Source organism: Pollicipes pollicipes, unplaced genomic scaffold, assembly GCF_011947565.3.
Source record: "Pollicipes pollicipes isolate AB1234 unplaced genomic scaffold, Ppol_2.1 Scaffold_2661;HRSCAF=3116_pilon_pilon_pilon, whole genome shotgun sequence".
Taxonomy (NCBI): domain Eukaryota; kingdom Metazoa; phylum Arthropoda; class Thecostraca; order Pollicipedomorpha; family Pollicipedidae; genus Pollicipes; species Pollicipes pollicipes.
Window position 1 is genome coordinate 22,501 of NW_023596152.1, and position 21,608 is coordinate 44,108.

The 21,608-nt window shown below is 51.4% G+C and overlaps 1 protein-coding gene across 1 annotated transcript in view; it reads left to right on the plus strand.

The window, feature by feature from the left end:
- Positions 1-21,377, plus strand: part of LOC119114570 (rhodopsin, GQ-coupled) — a gene marked incomplete at its 5' end in the record, with an annotated part of 37,451 nt that extends 16,074 nt beyond the window's left edge. Inside the window, 3 exons of the mRNA XM_037238659.1 lie at positions 5,543-5,794; positions 10,967-11,071; positions 19,582-21,377. Coding sequence (XP_037094554.1) covers positions 5,543-5,794; positions 10,967-11,021 — 307 coding nt within the window. The remainder of the gene's footprint in view (positions 1-5,542; positions 5,795-10,966; positions 11,072-19,581) is intronic.
- Positions 21,378-21,608: the final 231 nt, after the last annotated feature.

Genomic DNA, 21,608 nt, shown 5'->3' on the forward strand with positions numbered 1-21,608 from the left:
TAGCTACCATACTATGTCGTTTTACTAGTTGGTTGCGCCCGTCGTCTCGTCGTGAGGCTTTGAGTGCGACCACGTGAGGGGTGGTGAGCGCGGTGGTGGTGCGCACGACCAACTTGTCATTTGTCCACTTGTTAAGTCTCCAGCGTAATTGAGATTGTCATTTTTTGCAAGTTTGCATATACTTTTGGTCGGCTACAGGCAACCAGAAGCGTATACACAGGGTCAACATTCGTACGACTATGGGCATTGACCCCAGCACAACGCACAATGTGTCTGTGTGAATGCATGTATGGTCCCGTGCATAGCGCTTCACAGAGCATGCGACGCAATTTGTCACGTCTTCTGTGAATCGGCAAGGACCGCATTGGCCATTTGGGCACCACGGGCCAGTGGCGCAACCGGGATCCGAACCCGGGTTCTCCACGCGGGAATTCTACATGCTAGCCACTCGGCTATTGCGCCCATGCCTTGAAGCCGGCATTGAGTGACTGGGACGTCGCCGCACCCATCGGGTTTCGGCCTCGGCGGGTCTCATTAGGCTGTAGCCATCCACGCGCTTTGGAGGCCTTTCAGCGTGGCCAAATGTTGCGGGGTCGGCAATTTGGCCCAGTCATCATGACTAGCGATTACATAAGCCCCCAGTGATTATGTCAGGAGAGTTTCCCGGATCCCGCTGCCACGATTACCGGAAGTCACATGCCAAACGTATCCCAATGTCTTTTGCCGTCAAAAGGAGCACCAGCCAAATAACGAGTCACCGATATCACGGCTTCAGCCGCTGATGCAGTGCAAATAACTGTCGAAAAAAGCAGGCAACGGGAAACGTCCGACGGCGTATGTTTTGTGTCAGAGTCATATCAGGCCAACAATGTTTGCCTTGGGGCAGAGCAAGGCTGTGAGTTTTCACCACTGTGAAACGGCTGAGGAAAAGGCCTCTATATTTTAAAAAAAAACACGGAAAAATTGCTTGGCTATCTGGCAGCGGCGGCGCCATCAATTTTTGGTTGTAGGCATGAGGTCTGAAACTATACCAACGATTGAAACAGTATTTAAACAATGTCGGAGGGCAGGACAGACTGTGCCGGGTATTATGGCACATTAAACTTTCGTCACCAAATTCTGCCGTTCACCTTGATTTCGTGATCGGATGGTAAAGGTCAGGGCTCAGACAACAAGCACTGCCTAGCGTGAACTGGCTTATCCCACAAATCCAGAATTACCAAATCCCAATCCATCATGGCAGTGCCATAGATCATCATCATCATGGCAGTGCCATAGTGCCACGTGCCATAGACACAGACCTATCATGACAGACACTTTTTCCATATGAATTAAGGTGCTCAATGAACAAAAGAAAACTGCACAAGATTGCAGGGCTCATCTGCCTACGTTCCAAAGATCCTAGAACGACATGGCGGTGGAGTTGGTGAAAGCACGTGATGGGCATGGACGGTGAGCGCACAAAAACAGCTGTGGTAGCTGGGAATGGGAATGAATGAGATGCACTATGGCACGTCCACTACAATTCAGCATTAGTTTTCACCTTTCGCTTTAAAAAGTGTCTGATATCTACAGGCAGCAGGCACGTAATCATGCATTACCTCCTAATCCGGCTTTGAAATCCAAGAACGGAAGGCGGTTCAGGCAGCAGGCAGCGCTCGACCAGTATAGGGAGAATATCGTCAAACGGTGTTGTAGTTCTATCAGCGTCGCACTAGCTTTGTAGCAATGTAATCCTACCGATGACAGATATCTTCATTGGGGGAAAAATTGGGATCATGGCGACTTAGTGAGGATTTGTGTGAAAAATGTGTTTTTGTCGGCAAAAAGGTTGTAAGAATGAGGGTAGACTGTCCCCCTGTCTGACGATAGAGGGGCACGCACGGTGAAAATTGCACCGCATACTGCACTATCAGCAGTCGAGGCGTAACTGGCCGCTGCTGGTCTCAGGACAGCCGAGAGGCCGGAGTGACCGCAGCGGCTAAACGCTACGTAGCGGCCGCTTACGAGTTCCAAGCGGTTTTGAGGGGCCGTGGTGAGGTGAGGGACGTCTGAGGTGATGACGCGTCACTCCGGCAGCCTCAGCCAGGTGATGTGGAGCGCATACCGCGATAGCGACGGGATAGGACGCGGAGCATACCGCGATGGCGACGGGACGGGACGGGACGCATACCGCGATGGCGACGGGACGGGACGCGGCGCATACCGCGATGGCGACGGGACAGGACGGGACCAATACCGTGATGGCGACAGGACGGGAAGCGAAGGACACCGCGATGGCAACGGGACAGGATGGGACGCGGCGCATACCGCGATGGCAACGGGACGGGACACGGTGCATACCGCGGTGGCAACGGGACGGGACACGGTGCATACCGCGATGGCGACGGGACGGGACGGGACGCGGCGCATACCGCGATGGCAACGGGAAGGGACGGGACGTGGCGCATACCGCGATGGCAAAGGGACGGGACGAAAGCCCGGAGACCAGCTGGGACCCGGACTTTGGTAGCCCGGAGACCGGCTGGGACCTTGGCCTTGATAGCCCGGAGACCGGCTGGGACTTGATTAATTTCGTGGACGGAGCCAAACAACAGGCCTACATTTTCCCTTCATCTGAGTACCACAGGTTTTTATGACTCATTTGAAGTGGCGGATTTCTCATAGGATCTGAAAACTATCCTGGACCCATAAGGTGTGTGAGATTTGCCATGCGGGTCAAGAGCCAGTGATGCACCATGCCGTCATTGACTCAGTGAAGGCTGGGGCGGTACAGTGCCTGGAGCGAGGTGGGGGCGACATGGAGCACGCGCTGCACTGTCGAACCTGGGAACGGCTTGGAGAGTCCAGTGGTCAGACTCATAATAACATCGAATGCCCTTCACATCAAAGCGTCACTCGTGTTACGAAGGAAATATTCGTCTGGATTATGCCTGACTTCAATCCGCCCTCTTTTCTTGGAACGCCCTGCATGTATGAACAGCGTAATACGAGAAACCCTCGCGAATACCCCAATACAGGACGGAATTTTAATCGAGATCAATCTTGTGGCCTAAATGTGGTTGGAAATGATCGGTTTGCCAATAAGAGAAGGCTGCATCGTTTCGGTCCCCCCCCCCGCCCCCCCCCCCACACACACGCACTTCCATCCACCAACCAACAAGACGGATTTTCAGTTTGGCTTTCGAAATTCAACGTGTTGAAGATCCCTGTCCATTAGCTTGCCTTGCTTTTTGCTTTACATTTACATCGCGTGTGTTCTAGGCTCGCTTGGTTCTCTGAAAACGTTCTTGATGTCCGTCACCAAGCTGATTGCCGTTGTAATACCTGAACGAAACATATCAGGGATGCGTGAACGATTGTTCAGTGTGAAGTCGGTCCCGCTTTATTCTTTCAAACGTCGTCCATTTTCGTCGATCAGACCCTATGTGTAAGTTATTGGGAGAGGGGCGAGCCAGGGACTGGACAGCTGACCTTTCAACTAAGAATCTTTCTCAACGGATTTGGCTCACTGTATTTTGACCAATGACAATTTTTATGGTTTATTTTTACCATTTCCTAAAACAGTTCTTCCTTTCTGCGCAATGATGATCATACCAGTACATCATGTCGAAAAATGGTGAGCAGTGAAATCATTCACCTTTTCGTCATTTACGTAACATTCAAGCAAACATATTGGAGGGGCTCGCAATAGCATGGGGGTAGGGGGGGGGGGGTAGGAGGAAGCTGTCAACATTGGCGGACTAGGGCCCTCACATGAAAACATAGATCGTCACTCGTGGTGTCATTATTTGTCAAGGCCATTGACCCAAACAGACGCTTGGTCACAGTAGGCTGCTATATTTGCGCATCCCTTGAATTTACACAGAGCTTGGGATTCGGTGCAACTTAGAATTCTAACCCTATGTTAGTGGTTGGACCAGATTTGGACTCAGAGTTGAAATGCAAAGATTTTGGAGGATTTTTGAATCTTTTCAATGCAGTTTCAACTTTTAAACTTCGCCGTGAATCGCTGTTTTTGATAACGGCACCGATGTGGGGAGGGGTCGATACGACTCCCTGGCGTTTCCAAATAAATGTGGATGGAGCCTGGCGGAAAACATCAGCGGATCGTCCTCAGCGTCGTCTTGCGATTGGTTATAGTTTGTATGTTGTTAGGTTAACAATTGATCCCATTTTGCTAGGTCAGAGGTCAAAGTTTCCAGAAAATACCACGCGGCTCTTATACTGCAGCAATAACCGCCCACTGCGCACGCCACACAGCATCGTCGGCTGCCGCCCGCCGCCTGCGCTGACCGTGGATCGCCGTGCAGCGTTCCTGAAAAACCACCGCTGCTCCGAAGCCAGAAGCGCTAGGAACACGTTTATGGTGTACAAACACGCGGTGGATGCCCGCTAGGCTACTCAAAATTTGGGCGTAATAGCACAACATGCCGGAGGTGTGTCCAAAAATCCTCACGAGGTCGCATCGTCCCCCCTCGCTATCAGGACGGGGTTAGCATCGCATAGTTGGGTTATTTTTAGACCTATTTCACTATTTTGTGGTGGACCATGTTCAGCGCTTCTCTCCGTGGCACATTACTCGCTCAGCCAGAACGATAGAGCGAGACCTGTGAGTAACCTCGACTCTCAGCGAGGGGAAGCAAACAAAGCTGAATCAGATCACCACGGCACCGCGCGGTCCTGTTGTTTGCGACCGCATCACATTTGCCGGTGACAGCACGCATGGTATGCGGGCTCGATGAGCTTCCTGCTCACAGGCGTTTGTGTGTACACATAAGTCAACTGCTGGAGCCAACCTCCATGAACTGCCTAACCCTCGCTGCTGGGCCGTTAAATCGACTTCCGGTTCACTTCCCCGGTGGCACGGCCTTTTTCGGCAGTGGTTCGTGCCGATCGGCGGCCTCAGGGTTCAGAGGCGATGTCGCTGCCAACGGCATGATGCATGCCTGGCTGGAGCAATCGCTGGCGCGGCCCGCAGCCGGCGGTGCCCCCGGTTACATAACGGGCTGTAAAGTTTGGACAAGTCGTTCGTGTTATCCGTCGACTGTTATTGGACGCCGTGATGGCGGGTGGCTGACGCAATACTAGTGTCACTCGCGGTCAACTTTGATGCATTGCACGTGTCGGAGCTCTCGCCATGGGACGCGCTCCATCCTCCTCGACATGGCACGCCATTATGCCTTGAGGGCCTGAGGCTTTTGTCGGGGAGTGCGATATGAAAGCTGCGATGATACTGCTTTGACTAAAGTACAAGAGGTCAGTTGCTCCCTCGTCGCTATTATCTAGTTCGGGTTCCGGAGTGATGTCTTAGGTGGCACTAGCGTGGGGACAATCTAATCCAACAAACAGCGCGTGCGTTTGGAATATTACTACCTCCGGTGGTCCCATGAGGACTTTGGGCAGTACTGCTACCCTCTATCACGATTAAATCCTTATTAATGTGTGAAGAGCGCAGTAAGCGCTCATACGCGGTTGTGGCCCGATATTTTATGCCAAAGCCGTTGCACAACCTCCCGCACGCTTTTCGCCGTTCCTTCAGGCACTTGCTCACGTGGCACGAGAGTAGCGGGGGCATTGCAAGCTCGGCATCGGTCCGCCGCGTCTCCACTGGCATTGACCTTCAGCGGCGCCAATCACAGCGCAGTGTCAGCGTCATCCACCAACCGGCGACTGGCGGCCCGCTGACGTCAGGCCAGCCGTTGGCCAATGGACGGCCGATGTGGCTGCGTTCGACCAATCGGAGTATACCGTGGTGCCACACCGAGGATAAGGCCCCTGAGGGCAAGGAAAGGTCAGTATAAGACACGTGGCTCTTTTCAGGTGCATGCATTTAGAACCTCGCGCCGCGACGTAGTTGCGCTCAAGCGCGCCACGGCTTACCATGCCGCGATTCGGTCCGACCGCAACACGCTTGTTTTGTTTTCAACACGTTAAGTGGTCATGTGGATGCCCAGCTAGATGCACGCCTTTGGATAGTGGTGTCATGCCGCGGTTTGTTATGCCAGAACGTTCTTGTTACAGCACCCTTGAAATCGAAGATGGTCCAAAATCCGCCCGTTGCATTTTCCGGACCGGAACAGCGGGTATTGAACTAACTGGCAAGCTGGGAGCTGATACCAAAATGGAGGAGCTGGAGTTCCCCTACCCTAACTTCCTAATCGGGAAAGTTGGAGAGTTGGGATTGGGGTAACTCCAACCCCAACTCGCTCAATAAGCCTAAACCTAGTTAAAAATCCTAACAGAACAGTAAGTTCCAGCGTGCATCAGTGTATACTTGATACATAGTGAATCAGCCTGGCCCTATGCTTTAGCGAAGCGTCTGGGTGTAACATAGTAGTTGATTGCGTAAGCCATTATGGTGATTCGCATCTTTTTAAAGTCAATTACGTAGCTCCGTGTCGCACAAGCTCAGCGCAGCGCATGATGTCCAATAATGATCCAGACACAAAATATATGAAGATGAATTACGTTCATTAATGACTGCTTCAAGCCGAAAGCGCCTGGCCCCTAGCCTAATTTTTGGATACCTCACCCTGACAAGGTCAAGAAAGGTACCGTTAGGGGCCTTCAGTATCGTGTAAATACCGCCAGCGATGATGACGTCACTAGGAGCAGAGAAGTATGCCAACTGGCTAAGACATTCAGCTGGAGTGAGAGCCCAAAAATGTGTCATATACCACAGGTTCAAAGAGCTCGCTAACAAGTAGGACGGCCGGAGGCAAGACCTACGGTGACAGCATCATTACCCTCCAACTAAGGTTTCTCAAGAGGGAAGAACCTGAGGAGGATTACGTCACGACAGTCTACAGAAGTAGTTCAACGCTCGGGAGAACTCTTCTCAACGTTGCGCCACCGTCGGCTGAAAAACGTCACGAGGAACGTCATATACGACACGCCGTGCAGCTGTGGCAGATTTCATGAAGGAGAGACGAGTCGCCCTCTGTTGGTCAGACTGCGGGAGCGCAGAGTGGCAACGGGCAGGTCTGAAGCTCTGAAGTCGGGCGTGACTGAGCACGCTTGGTTATAAGGCGATCTCTGACCAGCGTGGAGCGAGATAACCATCATCATCGTCATCATCAACAACAAAAGGCAGCACTGGAAAGCGAAAAAATACGCATATAGATAGGAGATTGGTATGATGGAGTGCTCGCTGCTCACATACAAACGCACCAGACTAGGACGATAACCTGAGCAATTATTCCATCCGTAGTACGGATACCACGCCTGTTCATAAATTCTGCGAAGCTATATCTGAACGTAGCGTACGAGTTCGCATGTAATTTCGAGAAATGAGCCGCCCGTCCAGCGCGTTACACGGGTCAGACCGGAGCACTTCACGGACGAAGTCAGTCCGTGTATGGCTGATGGATCCGCTGGGCACATTGGGTCGGTTCAAAAGACCTGGCAGTCCACGGAACAAGACCGGACCGGATTATACGGTTTGCTTGGGCATGCGTGCTCGCGTGTTGAAAATAAATTCAAGCGTACAAGACATTTAACTCAGTTTACAACGCCTATTGCAACATCCCCATGGAAGGAGCTTCAATCCTTCAAAGTTGTCATTTCAATTGTGGATAATGGAAAGTTTTTTTGAAAGTTATTGAGGTAAACACTACGCTGAATGGAGTAATGACAGCAGTTTGGGAGGTACATACCAAGTCATTAGCTGTCATGCATACTGGTGGTATGATAAACCATGGCTGATTGGACGAAATACACATGGGAACACCTTGAGAACAATTCGTGGAGTTCCACACAACTACAACTATGTCCACATAACTACAGCTACGAACTAGGCCACACACCTACAACTTTGGACAGTAGGAGGCTGACGATACACGTGTAAAACTGCGACCCAAAATGTTTTTTTGTGATAGGAAGCTCGCAACTTACCTGTAACATGGCTTATTCGTGTCTAAGAAATATTCTTGTCAGATCGAGATGACGGTCTATAATGACTGAAACGTAGCAGATGAAGTGTAATGCAAAAAAGATCCTTCATTTTTGATAGGGTTATTTACAACAACGTATTTGCTGCTTTCAGATATGAATTGGGGACATCATTCACGAAAAAGAACGTTACATGAGGTGTTTTCTTAAGGAATTGAAAGGCTGTGTAGATAAACCTTGGCTATGACGAGCAAGAACTTGTTTATTGACAATACCATTGCTTGAAGACCTTTTCTTTCCGAGCGTTTGCGCAGATGGACTCAGGGCATAAGACAGCTCCGTGATTTTTGGTTATCAAAATATGAAATAGTTGATGATATGGCCCTGTCCATTTGTCATGACATCTCTCGTTGTGATGCACTTTTTATAGTACTGCTGCTACAATCTGCTCTCTAAGTCTACTCATCTGAGCTTACACGACAGAGAAGTTCAACTGAAGCAGCCGAACCAGGCCCCCGCTGGATTCGCCAGAAGCAGACCAGTGAACGAGTATTTAAGAAACAATAATTAGTTTGCTATCTGACCGAAGAGATGTGGGATGCGCGCTGAAGAACGTAATGCAAGCCTGACGTTCCTGGAAAATTGAAAGACCGTGCAGATGAAGTATTTGAGGAGCTACTCGATAAGAGGTCCTTGAAGAGGTAGATGAATCACACACTTCAAAGAGCAAACAGCGGTTTTGAACGCCGCTTTAGGAGTTCCTGAGGGTCGGAAAGCTTTTTAGACCTTTTATGGCGCTAGTTCACTGAATAACAAGAGGAGTTCCTGGACGCAAACCCGAGTTTCCTCGTGTGCCTTAGGTTTGATCAAAGAAATAAGCTGAGATCACTCTGTCCTATGACAATGTTGGCAATCTTGAGATGAAACACGTAGATTCATCTCGAGCTTCAATTTCAAGATGCGGTTGCAGGCCGAAGTCAACCAGATAAGCTATGCTGGTCGAACTCGTATTTAACCACAAGACTTGGGAAAGCATTTGCTTGTCAAAAGAGTACTGGTGGCAAATGGTGCTTTCAGTCGTTGCAGGATTGGCAAATCGGCCAATTATGTCATCTTGGATGGACAATATTATCTCAGAAACACTGGCAACAGAGTTGGAACCAAAGCTGGCTGGATTGCCAGTAATCGGACCGATTATGCAAAGAAACGGTAACCAACTTATTGATGTCGCCGATACCTGAGTTGTGGCGTCGAAACATTAAGTGAATGATTTTCACCTGGATCTTTCTATGACACTGACCAAACCCTAAATATTCTAAATCCGGCACCCCTCTCCTTGTGGTTTCTCGGAGTTTTCCCCCGTACGAGACTGCCAAACGTTTAAATGATGTTACAACACATCTTAGTGGTATGCTCACTTCGTTCTACTTGCAACTTCAATGATATCCTAAAGTTGGCACGGCGAAAGTCTGCCTTATCGCTTTAGATTCGCCCACGCAATACATGCCACCACATAGCCTTATCACATAGAAGCTGCTATAGTTGCCTCCATGCAAGCGCCTTTTCGGTGCCTCGATGGCAAGCCCTACCAACTGTTCAATGATGCTGAATGGATTTCTCAATGGGCGCTATTTGCCGAGGCCTATATGGTTTCACCGGACCGTTGTTAGGCAGCGATGACGCATCAAACATTGCGGCCGGTACATCAATGATTTGTCCTGATGTGCTCAGGCTGTTAACGGCCTTTCATTAACGTCTTTGTGCACAAGGTCATTGTTCTTTCACAAATGTGTACAAATAACGATCGGCTGAGGCTGTTGTGCGCATATGACCAGCTGGCTTATCCCCTTCTCGCAAATATAATTGATCATAATCGCCATCGCTCAGGCTGTAGCCTCCATGCTCAATTGCGTGCCCTGACCGAAATAAAGAGGGTGTTGTGCGTATTCATGTCCATAGAGCACTTGGAATTGTTTCTCGGGAACCTTCTTCGGTCAGGAATTAGAGCGTATTAGAGGGTTACTGTTCGATATTAGAGACTGCGATACGCATTTTGGCAAAAAATGTTAGCTTTTGTGGATCAATTTTCTAACCACATACAAAGCCAGCATCAGAAAATCGGATGATGACATCACCAGAGTTAAGCTCCCTTACAAAACTATGACTGCATCAGCATAGAGACGAAACGAACAAGCCACCAAACATATTTCACCAAAACTGTTAACTCTCAACAAACCGTAAACGACTTAAATTTATCATATAACCAAAGTCATAGATCTATATATATATATATATATATATATATATATATATATATATATATATATATATATATATATACATGCAATTTCAGTACTTACGTCGGCCAATACAGGTCACCAGATTATTTGGGCCATCCAGTGTACCCCTTTATTAATATCTCTGCACATACAGTACCAATGCTCAATAATCATACACGCACGCACTCATAAGAATTTTACAGAAGAATTTTAAAGAATTTATTAAATTACAAAACCGAAGAATCTTAAAGATCCCCGTGAGGAGTCCCGGGTCAATTGACCTTGTAACTTCGTGACTTTTAAAAAAAAAATCTATGAAAGAGGCTTTAATTTCGTGGACCTTGCTAAGTTATGTCAAAAATATGAAAGATCTGAGACTTTGTGGCGTTACCCACGTGATGATTTGTCGACGGACCCCCCCCCCCCACATTGCCGCAGACAGGTGACTGCCATATGCCATGGCTTAGCTCCATCTCTATCGCATTTGTCCCGAACGCCCTGAAGAGGCCCGTCATTCGGTGCCAGCGGCTGTGAATGCGAGTTTGCCCGACTATGTAGCGATCAATTGACAGAAAAGTCAATGCTGCTCAAGGCAGTCGATCTATTCAGTGATGTATGTCCCTGCGTCCCCGTTGAAAGTAGGGCCGTTCAGCGCAAACTATGCGAGGCAATGACGACTGTTTGCCAATCCACCGATGTTACGACATTTGTGTTTTTCAGGAGTTTATTCTCGCGCTTTCGTACTCCACGGCGGGCTTGAATGGGTGTTTATCGAGGGTGTTTCCTTGTTTCAGAAGCATCGTGATCATCCCTCGCCGCACTATCCACATCGGCACCACTGATGCCTGAAGCTGTGTAGCACCCGGCCAGCTCTGAACACTGGAACCAGGGCGCGAACGGTAGGTTGTGAACGAACTATGAGTTCAGTGTGCCACTGAACTGCCACTGCCAATGTACTCCAGCACCTATTGAAAGTCGATAACTCAGTCTGAGAGCGATGAACTCATAATGTCGAAAGCCAGGAGCTGAATATCTTTCACGCTTACGTCACGTTGTCAACAAATGGGCATTACGCGAGACCTATCAGGTCGATGCCGCGGTGCTTGTGGTGAGGTAATGTGATCAGCTTGCCCGCTGCTGGGCGGCGGAGGGGTGGACGGAGTCACGCGCCAAGCCACCCGCTTGCGCCGCACGGCACGGACGCTACCCGAGTCTGCTGAGATCGAGTCTTGTGGGTCAGCGGGAGACTGTCGCTGTCTGCTGAGACCCAGGCTTGTGGGTCGGCGGGGACGCAGTCGCTGTCTGCTGAGACTCAGTCTTGTCGGTTGGTGGGGAGGTCGTCGCTGTCTGCTGATGCCCAATCTTGTGGGTCGGTGGGGAGACCGTCGGCGTTTGCTGAGACTCAGTCTTGTCGGTCGGTGGGGAGGCAGTCGCTGTCTGCTGAGATCCAGGCTTATGGGTTGGCGGGGACGCAGTCTCTGTCTGCTGAGACCCAGGCTTATGGATCAACGGGGACGCAGTCGCTGTCTGCTGAGACCCAGGCTTATGGGTCAGCGGGGACGCAGTCGCTGTCTGCTGAGACCCAGTCTTGTGGGTCGGTGGGGAGGCCGTCGCTGTCTGCTGATACCTAATCTTGTGGGTCGGCGGGGACGCAGTCACTGTCTGCTGATACCAATCTTGTGGCTTGGCGGGCAGGCCGTCGCTGTCTGCTGAGACTCAGGCTCGTGGCTGGTCGACGGGCGGCCGTCACTCCACAAGGATCGCGAGGATTATATCCTCGCACACGACCTTGACTCAGACTGCAAATGGCCTTCCTCCACGAGGTAGCATCCGACATGATCTACTCCGGCTCGTCGACCACAAGCTCTCTGTTGCGCCGACGTTGCCTGAAGCCAGAGGCCGAAGTCTGCCCGGTCTGAAGTCTGTCGATGGCTGCCTGTCTGTCTGTGCGAGCTCCCGCCACCCGCCAAACGGTCCGCTGCCACGACGCTGGGGTGGCGATCCACGGCGACCGGGGCGCTGACAGGGCGGGGGTGTCGCTGAGCGGCTGGCAGTAGCAGGTGCGGAGCTCGATTCTCCGCGGGTCTCCGCAGACAGACATCACTTCAGACTCGGCAGACATCGGCGGACGACAGCCCGCGCATGTCAGGATGAGAGGTGGGCGACGCCATGAGGCCTGGGTTGCTGAAGGTCCCGTGAAGACTCCGATGACAACATCTACATTGGGGCCTGTCCGAAGGAGCAGGGCCGGCCCATCCTCTTCTCACTGTCGACCCTGTCCATAAGAGCAACTGAAGTATATATGTAAGTTGTTCTCTGCATTCGCGAGGAACACTGTTCACAGAAATAATGCGGTAGTAATAGCCCTATTCCTCGGAAAAAAAAACAGGAGAATGGAGATATGGATGGGTTGATATTGCAGTAACATGTCTTTATCACAGTCATACCACTTCTGCCACTGTTTCAATAAAGGCATGTCGCCGAAATATCAGCCCATCTGTATCTTCATTCTCCTGGTTTTTCTCCTGGGAATAAGGTTATTACTACCGTCTTATCTAAGTGAAATATAGCCCACCACCAGCTTCGCAGTGGTTTGGGTCTTTGGTGCAGTTGCAACGGGACCACCTGATATGATGTAAGAGAGACAAGAGTTTCAGGAAGAGTTTCGACGCAGGAAGAGTTTCGACGTCCATGAATTGTGATGGAGATAGGCGCCCGCAGACTGTCAGGGGTGGTGGCTTAACAATAACAACAAGACATCAAAGAAATAATTAATTAGCATGTTCGACGTGTCCAACAGCGCTCGGGGTCATGGGTGTGCAAAGCTAAGCACAAAAGTACGGCTAAAAGCCTAAGGTGATACTTAAACAGAACATCTTTTGATCATGTGCATACTGCCAATTCAAAAACATACTGAAATCATCAAACAGCCAAGCTTACATCCTAACAGTGGATGCACAGTATTTTTCCAAAAGCTGCTCGAAACACAGACAGCTAAAACTAAGGGTCTCGGTGACGCTCGCTCAGCGTCGGGATAGAAATTCTCCTGATAATTAACCAAAGGACATAAGTGCAGCCATGCAAACTCCACGTCCGCCCGTCATACGCCAGCGAGCTGAGGTGAACATTACTGCAGCCATGCAGTCTCCACGTCCGCCCGTCATACGCCAGCGAGCTGAGGTGAACATAACTGCAGCCATGCAGTTTCCACGTCTGCCCGTCATACGCCAGCGAGCTGAGGTGAACACTACTGCAGGCATGCAAAATCCACGTCCGCCCGTCATACGCCAGCGAGCTGAGGGGAACAACTAGCGAAGTCTTTATTGGCGTACCACCTTACCTGCAAAACTGCTTTTCTGGCTGTACGTCAATGGGCTGAAGATGGGCGTTAGTTTGTCCACTAAGGCATGCACAGCCCATTCATACATGTATGGCGAATTGTGTTTCCACTTGGACACACCGAGGTGTTCAGAGCTTAGTTCACCAAGAGAGACGTTAAACTGGGGCCAGTAGTCCACGATACGTTAAAGCCGCACAATCTACTCCATCGCGCGATAGCATTCACCTGTTTGCTCTGGTCGTCATACACCGACAATCGTTTTGCGTAAGTGGTCTTCCTCGCCTTTTGACAGCCTCTTTGCGAAAACAAAAAACAGCATGATTTATCTGCTCCACCCTCTCACCCCTTTTTGTGAGCTTGAATTAGAGTTAGGCTGGAACAAGCACAACGAGATTTGGCTGGGCGCACGGACCACGAGAACTGTGGCTGATTATAAGGGTGTCCCTAGGGGCTGATTATAAGGGTGTCCCTAGCCCTGTGTCTAGCAAGGGTCATCGCGTCCTTTCGGCAGCGATGACCCAGCCCGCAGCCCGGCGCGTCGCAAACAGTCCTTAGCATGGTACCGTGTATCGGGTACATGAATGTGGGAGTTTGAATAGCTGACCTTTACACATCATTGTTGACAAAATTCGCACAGGTTCGGGAGACACGTTCTGTGTTAGGTTTTGAATGGTCTTTTGCTTAACCTTTACTTTTGTCTCACTTGTGAGCTTGAGCAATGCCAGGAACGTTGAACATTTTCAAGATGTAACTCAGTGACTGCCTGACACCTGTGGTCAATGAGTTCCTCGTTGTGCATTGAACGTTGTTTATTTTCAGCACATAAACTCATCACGACGAAAACGAAGGGCTTGGGATACTGCACGTTTATGTCAAGAACTTCTCCGCCAGTTCACCCAAGCTCACTGGGGGGGGGGGGGGGGGGAGGGACAGCAGAAGGCGGTGTTGGCCTTACCAGCGGGCCAAACTTGGCACGTGCTGTCAGAGCCGGGCCGCAGTGAGCCCCTGTGGTCCGCTGGGTCGATGCGCCATCTGGATGTTGTCCGAAGTCTGGATGTTGTCTGGATGTTGTCTGGATGTTGTCCGAAGTTGGGTGTGAAGTGGGGTCTGCCGCGGCGTTTTCTCAGACCGCTGCGTGTCACATGCGCTTGGTCCTGCCATGCACGTGGAGGCGATTCATGAACGAGCCACGATTCGAGGCACGATCACGGACAACTGGCCATTTCGTGCAGCTGGTGCGACCCGCCCGACAGCTTGGCCGGCAGCAGTCACTTCGGCAGCCCGGAGGTGGTGCTGAACAGCCGGCGAGTCCGCCACGCACCGCATACTCGTCCCCCTGGGCGTCAGCGCCGGCGGGTACCAGTCGCGGAGCTGTACCCGTCTACCCTCGGCTGGGTACAGTAGCTGTCAACCGTCTACCCTCGGCTGGGTACAGTAGCTGTCAACCGTCTACCCCCGGCTGGGTACAGTAGCTGTCAACCGTCTACCCCCGGCTGGGTACAGTAGCTGTCAACCGTCTACCCCCGGCTGGGTACAGTAGCCGTCAACCGTCTACTCCCGGCTGGGTACAGTAGCTGCCAATCGTCTACCCCCGGCTGGGTACAGTAACTGTCAGCCGTCTACCCCCGGCTGGGTACAGTAGCTGTCAATCGTCTACCCCCGGCTGGGTACAGTACCTGCCAACTGTCTATACGCAGTGGGGTACAGTGACAGTGCGTCCTCGACAATCAGTTTCACGAGCAGACGCCTCGGCGGCCGTTGTCACAGGCACGAGCAGACGCTTCGGCTGCCTTTATCACAGTTGCCATATTAGATATCTGAGTTCGTGGGGTGAAACAACGGGCGGGACCCTTCTTGGCTCGCCACCAACGACGCGATATCAAATGAAAGCAACGCCAGATCGTTGCTCTAATGCGTCTGCAGACAGGTACAGACAGCTCAGATACTTAGATACTCAGTGGTCAGATACGGACTATTAGTTCAAGTCGATGGGCCATGACAGTTCGATAAAGTCTGGAGTTTCACGGCCAACGTGCGAATATTTAACACGCGCCCGGGTGGCCGGTTGGATACCCTTCGCTCGGTTGGGGTCAATTTGACCCCGCTGAGATCTCGGGAACTAAGAGAGCTAGAAACACAAAATTCACATAGTGCATTGACCTGTACGTGAACTCACTTCGGTCAAAGCATAAGATTTCTGGGTCATGACCTTTGGGTCAAATCAGGTCAGATAAAGTTTAATTCCAGTTCGTTCTCCAAAGAGTCCCTAGAACCTAGATAACTGCTCTAAGAAATAGCTCACATAATCAGTCAAGGTCAATAAGCTTTTTTGACCTTTTAAAAGTCATGGCGACCAAAATCATGCAAGACTGCCTAGAGTTCTGCATCTGAATAAGCGGCTAAGATTACGCTAGACAGTATGTTCCTAAAAACAAAGTGTTGGCTCGGGCTATTTTAGTTCAGTGACCTATTGTGACCTTTAAGAAATCCATGGAAGGTGTATAATGCGGTTCCTGCTATCAATAAATTTGAAATGGGCGTCAGAAACTACAACATACAGCAAGCCCTAAAGTAATAAAACAGGTTGGTTTTCACCTTGGTCTGACCGTCATACCTGACCCTAGGCCAATGTAATCTGTTTATTCAATTGTTGTGTTGCGTAAGAAAGTATCTGAGAGATGTATGGCGTCGTCTAACACTCCGCTGTTGGATCAGTTTGAATGATTGCATAGAAATTGCCTTCGCTGAAACCCTGGCATGACTTTGACCCGTCATAGGTCAGTGACCTTACAAGATATATCTAAATTCGTAATGTCAGACAATCCGCTATTTAATTGTTTACAGGTATGCAAAATCTGGCGCGGCTAAGCCGCGCCGCTCGGAAACCATTCGGGAAAACTTTTGGGGGGGTCAATTTGAGAGCGCGCATTAAGTGGAATAGGTCAGACGCACAAAATTATGCATGTATAACACCTGAATGCGCGGGTTTTTCGAATGGCAATGATGTACCCGCCGGAGATGGTGTTTCACCTGCAAGTTGAGCCCATGCAAGCATGCATTAAATGGGAGCCGGTTGTCATGATTGTCCAGCACCACAGCCGGGATGACAAGGTCATGTCCGTGGGAGCGCTGACCTCCGTGTGTATGGGCGGGAGCGCTGACCTCCGTGTGTATGGGCGGGAGCGCTAACCTCCGTGTGTATGGGCGGGAGCGCTGACCTCCGTGCGTATGGGCGGGAGCGCTGACCTCCGTGCGTATAGGTGGGAACCCTGACCTCCGTGTGCATGGGCGGGAGCGCTGACCTCCGTGCGTATAGGTGGGCACCATGACCTCCGTGCGTATGGGTGGGAGCGCTGTCGGGTGGTGCATCTCGTTCGGCACGGCTGTTGAGCTGAGCTGCAGGTGCGGTTCTGTAATTCATAACGTCTGCCTGGCGTTGTCACGGGGTGCATTATACTGCCATGTCTGATATTGCCTGGCAAGGCGTCTGCAGGAGTCAGTCCAGCTCGCGAAGAATTTCGTATATGTGGCTGCACCCTTCCAGCCAGCGATGACTCGCGCACCACAGTTCGGCATGTGCTGCACCATGTCCAGCTACGAACTCTGCACTTGCCTTGTGAGATGAAGTACTTGACAATTGAGGTTTCAGCAGCTCGGAGGATGTTCGCGGCGTCTTTTTGTTATGGGTTTGCATACATCAAACTAGCAAAGAATTGTTAATGCTTTGCAGTGACGTGTCTACGTGCGGCTGGAAATTGAGATGACTGTCTGTGATGCCACCCAAATTTCCACTGCTCTGGATTCAAGAGCGTCTGTTCTCAACAAGTCATCGTGACAGGCGGCGAACAGTTCAGCATACCAGGAGTCCCCTGTATGAGTTTCCTTCTCTTTGCTGGGCTCAGTTCGCGTCATGTGAACAAAACTTGACATGTGCGCGCGTCAGGGCCCTTTCAATGCGAACGAGGATCAAAGGCATGTCACGATTATTGCCATGAACGGGAGGATGTGTGCCGGTTACAATCTGTTTGGATCAAACTTATTGACGCAGGCCAGAAATATCTCGCCGTATCGCATACAAAAGTAAAGAGTTGCAGCACACTCACCGAAAGGTATGTTCAAGAAGAAAGCGGAAAGATACGTTAAATCTGTGGAGACCTGGGCTCATTGGCACCTGCAAATTCAACAGTTTAAGAATAATTTTCATCCTATTCTGCTACCCCTCTTCCATCAAAACAGTCCAGAATTTCCCGCCAGGCATGTCAACATTTATCGGCAGCGGGGACACCTGACGATATTTTTCCGACCTCTGCATTGTGGACTTTATTTTGAGTTTTCCTGCTGGATCTCTGCTGCGCTGCATGCACCCGGTGGCTCGCCCAGATGCATGCATGACTTCGGTTGGTTGTATCGCAGGCCGCTTGGACAGACAGTCTTTGCTAATAGCTAGCTTTTGCTGAGGATGGTCATGTAGATAGACTGCGAACCGTTCATTCTCCACTCAGTAGAACCTCATTTTGTCGAACAGCCTCCGGTCCCGTACAACTTGGAATCATTTTGACCTTAACCTAGCGACACCAGGTCACATGTTCCACTATCATCCACAGTGCTCAGAGCCTCACCATCATCCATGGTGCTCAGAGCCTCACCATCATCCACAGTGTTCAGAGCCTCACCATCATCCATGGTGCTCAGAGCCTCACCATCATCCGCAGTGCTCAGAGCCTCACCATCATCCACGGCGCTCAGAGCCTCACCATCATCCACAGCGCTCAGAGCCTTACCATCATCCACGGTGTTCAGAGCCTCACCATCGTCCACGGCGCTCAGAGCCCCACAATCATCCATGGCGCTCAGAACCTTACCAACATCCGTGGCGCTCAGAACCTTACCATCATCCGTGGCGCTCAGAACATTACCATCATCCATGGCGCTCGGAGCCTTACCATCATCCAAGGCGCTCAGAGCCCAAGGATCTCCACGGCGCTCAGAGCCTCACCATCATCCAAGGTGCTAAGAGCCTTACCATCATCCACGGCGCTCAGAACCTTACCATCGTCCACGGCGCTCAGAGCCTGATCAGTGATGACGTCGGGAAGCGTTTCGGTGCTGCGTCCTCTACGGTATCCGTGGTCAATGCTCGACTGGATGCGTCTCGATCCAGGGATTAGATCCTGGGGGTCGAGGACGAGTACACCTGGGGGTCGAGGATCGGAGGGCCCAGCCGGCGTTACACAGCACAGCCAATGATCTACAAGATCCCGAGGCCAAGCGTACATGTGACGCGTCCTGGCCCCGTCCGACGGTCCCGCTTCCATAGGGTCGTGGCATCAGCGCCCGGGTGCCACGAGCTTGGTGAGATACTGGGCTGTCGCTCTGTGATGCTTAGTCTGGGAACGCCGCTGCAGAAACATTCCAGAAAAGCTCCTTGACATACAATAAATCACCAAAAGACGCTCACGCGGCCGTTGTCAGCACCTGGCCATCGTGCTTTGCTTGGAGGGATTGATGTGGGGTGGTGCTGACCGCCACGCTGGGCGAACAGCACCTCATGCACATCTGAACACAAACAGCGCCTTTGGATTTCAGCTCGTTGCACAGTTAGGATTTGTTCGTTCTGTTACGGTGCCCCCACGCTCGACAGGGGAAGCGATGATGCCGGACAGAAATGCACCGTTGGCGTTGTTCTTGACGGTTCGCCTTGTGGTGAAAGCGTTGTCGTGGAGGCTTCCACCGGCACTCCGTCTCTCCCCAGAAGCCTTGTGCCTGGCGGTCCACGACCTTGAGTCCATATAAGGCTTGACTGGCTTGGCTTTAACTTCGCCGCATTCTCCTGTTCGCCATTCAAACAAGAATAATAAATCACGTGGCCTCTGATTTCAAAGGAGGAATTTCAAGTCTGTAGCTGAGAGGCAGAACAACGGGCGCACGCATATGTGGCGGTACGTTCCAGGTCAAGCACATATGTGGGTGTGTGTGCAAGTGGCGGATGTCTCCTTTTCCGGGGTCCTGTCCTGCTGTATGCCATCGCCACGCCGCGATCAGCTGACACCTGTTTCCTTTTTGTTTCAGGTACCCCAGAGCGGCCAGGCGACAAAACGCTGCGTCGATAATGTGCTTGCTCGTGAACAGACGCCTCCCAGTGTCTGAGCTGATATCACACGGATCTCGACATTGTTCGCGGACGTCTTGGCTGTGCTCCACGAAGCCTAGGTTATCAACACCGCACGAGCTCCTTTACGGCCCGGCTTGTCATGTCAGTACCGTGAGATCGCCGGTTCGAATCTAACCCATGGATGTTTTCGGTATTCTCCCGGCACGATCTGCGCGAGGCATCGCGAATGTTCCCACCGCAGGAGGGGCATGCGTCGTGAAACAGCCTGCCCTGGCGCATGGTCGTCTAGCACGTGCAGATCAGTGCGGTGCAGCGAGCCGACGTCAGTCGTGATTATCCGCGCAGTTATTCGTCATTATACGCGCGCAAGCATGCGTCCGTATATCATTGTTATGTTCGCAGTTTACCTCGTGTGTATCTCGGTGTTATGTTCACAGTTGAACTCTTCTATATCTCAGTGTTATGTTCACAATTCAGTTATGCGTCGTAATGCGATGTTGTCAATATCTGGGTAGTGGCACGCGGCGAGTGGTGGTGTTCCTGGAATGCTTCAGATGTGTTGGGCATTTCCTGTCCTATTTATGGTCACAGCTGGCGTCAGTGGTACTTTGATCAGGCGGAAAAGCTACATTTCAGTTCAGTTCACTGTCGGCACACTAGGTCATTGTCATGCGGTGAGAGGAATACTGTGTGGATAATTTCCTTCACATATAGCATTTTGCTTCGGGTGTTCATTTCTGTACCACAGGATATAGGTCCTCAACCGAACTTATTATTTTGCAACCATGTATGTGTGCTGTGCTCTGCTTGGCTTCTCATCCAGTCCCATGTGTCCTTTTACACCTCGTTTTTAAACGCATCTGCCAGTCAAGGCCGGCTTCAACGTTTGGCGTCATCTGACGTGCATACTCGGAGCTCCTCCCACTCAGCGGTTCCTTGGCGTGCCTGATGTTGGAGCCCCCGATACTCGCGTCAGAGAGACATAAGAGCGGGGTTTGGCAGAACGCTGACGCTCACGCGGCGGGCCTGCGCTCGTCTCCAGACTATAGCTGTGGGCGCAGCGACTGCGGGCTGTTGGTCAGCGTCGTAGCAACACAACATACGGTGCAGTACATCACAATGCCACCAGTGCGCTGATACCACGCGGCCAAAACCAGGCAGTCACTGCGCTCGGTAATTGTTGCGTTCTGCCGTGCACCTTACATATCTAGCTTCAGCGGAATCTTTGCGAAAAAGAGATGCTGGTCCTTATTCGTTTCGTGCGCCAATGTCAGTGGAGAGCGGTGGCCCGCTCCACTGCTGTGTGGTAGGCGCTGTGCGCTTCGCCGTTTCTCGCGGCCCTGCACTGTGTCCGCGGTTGCGCGACTCGCGCTGTGCGATGTGTCCGCGGTTGCGCGACTAATGGTGTGCGCTGTGTCCGCGGCTGCGCGACTCATGCTGTGCGCTGTGTCCGCGGTTGCGTGACTCGTGCTGTGCGCTGTGTCCGCGGTTGCGCGACTCGCGCTGTGCGCTGTGCTCTGCGGCAAAATGTGATTGGTGCTGAGGGAACTGCCGTGCTGCGTCGGGATTGGTCAACCATATTTTGGGGCTGCGGCTTGGTGTAGCTTTATAGATATCAGTGTCATGTTCATCTGTGGGCTGTGCCGAAATAGCCAATATCAAACACCATTCTAGCAGTGTTCCATGTCTCGGTGGGCGTTCTGCGCCGGGTTTGTCAAGATCTGTTCGCTTGTGTTCAATGGGCGCAATACAGTGGGGCTTTCGCAAGAGTCGTGGATCTGAGGCTGGACACGTGCCGCACCACTGCGCTGGAGTTGTGCGGGTACTGCGGTCAGGTGTGGCCCTAGCCTCCCACTGGGCGCATCATAGATGTTCCTCTATTCGCACCAGTAGAGGTGCTACGGCGGTTGTCATGACGACAGCAGTCGCGACTGTATGAAAGAGGCGTAGCGCTGTTACAAAGCGTTGATAGCATAATTGGAAC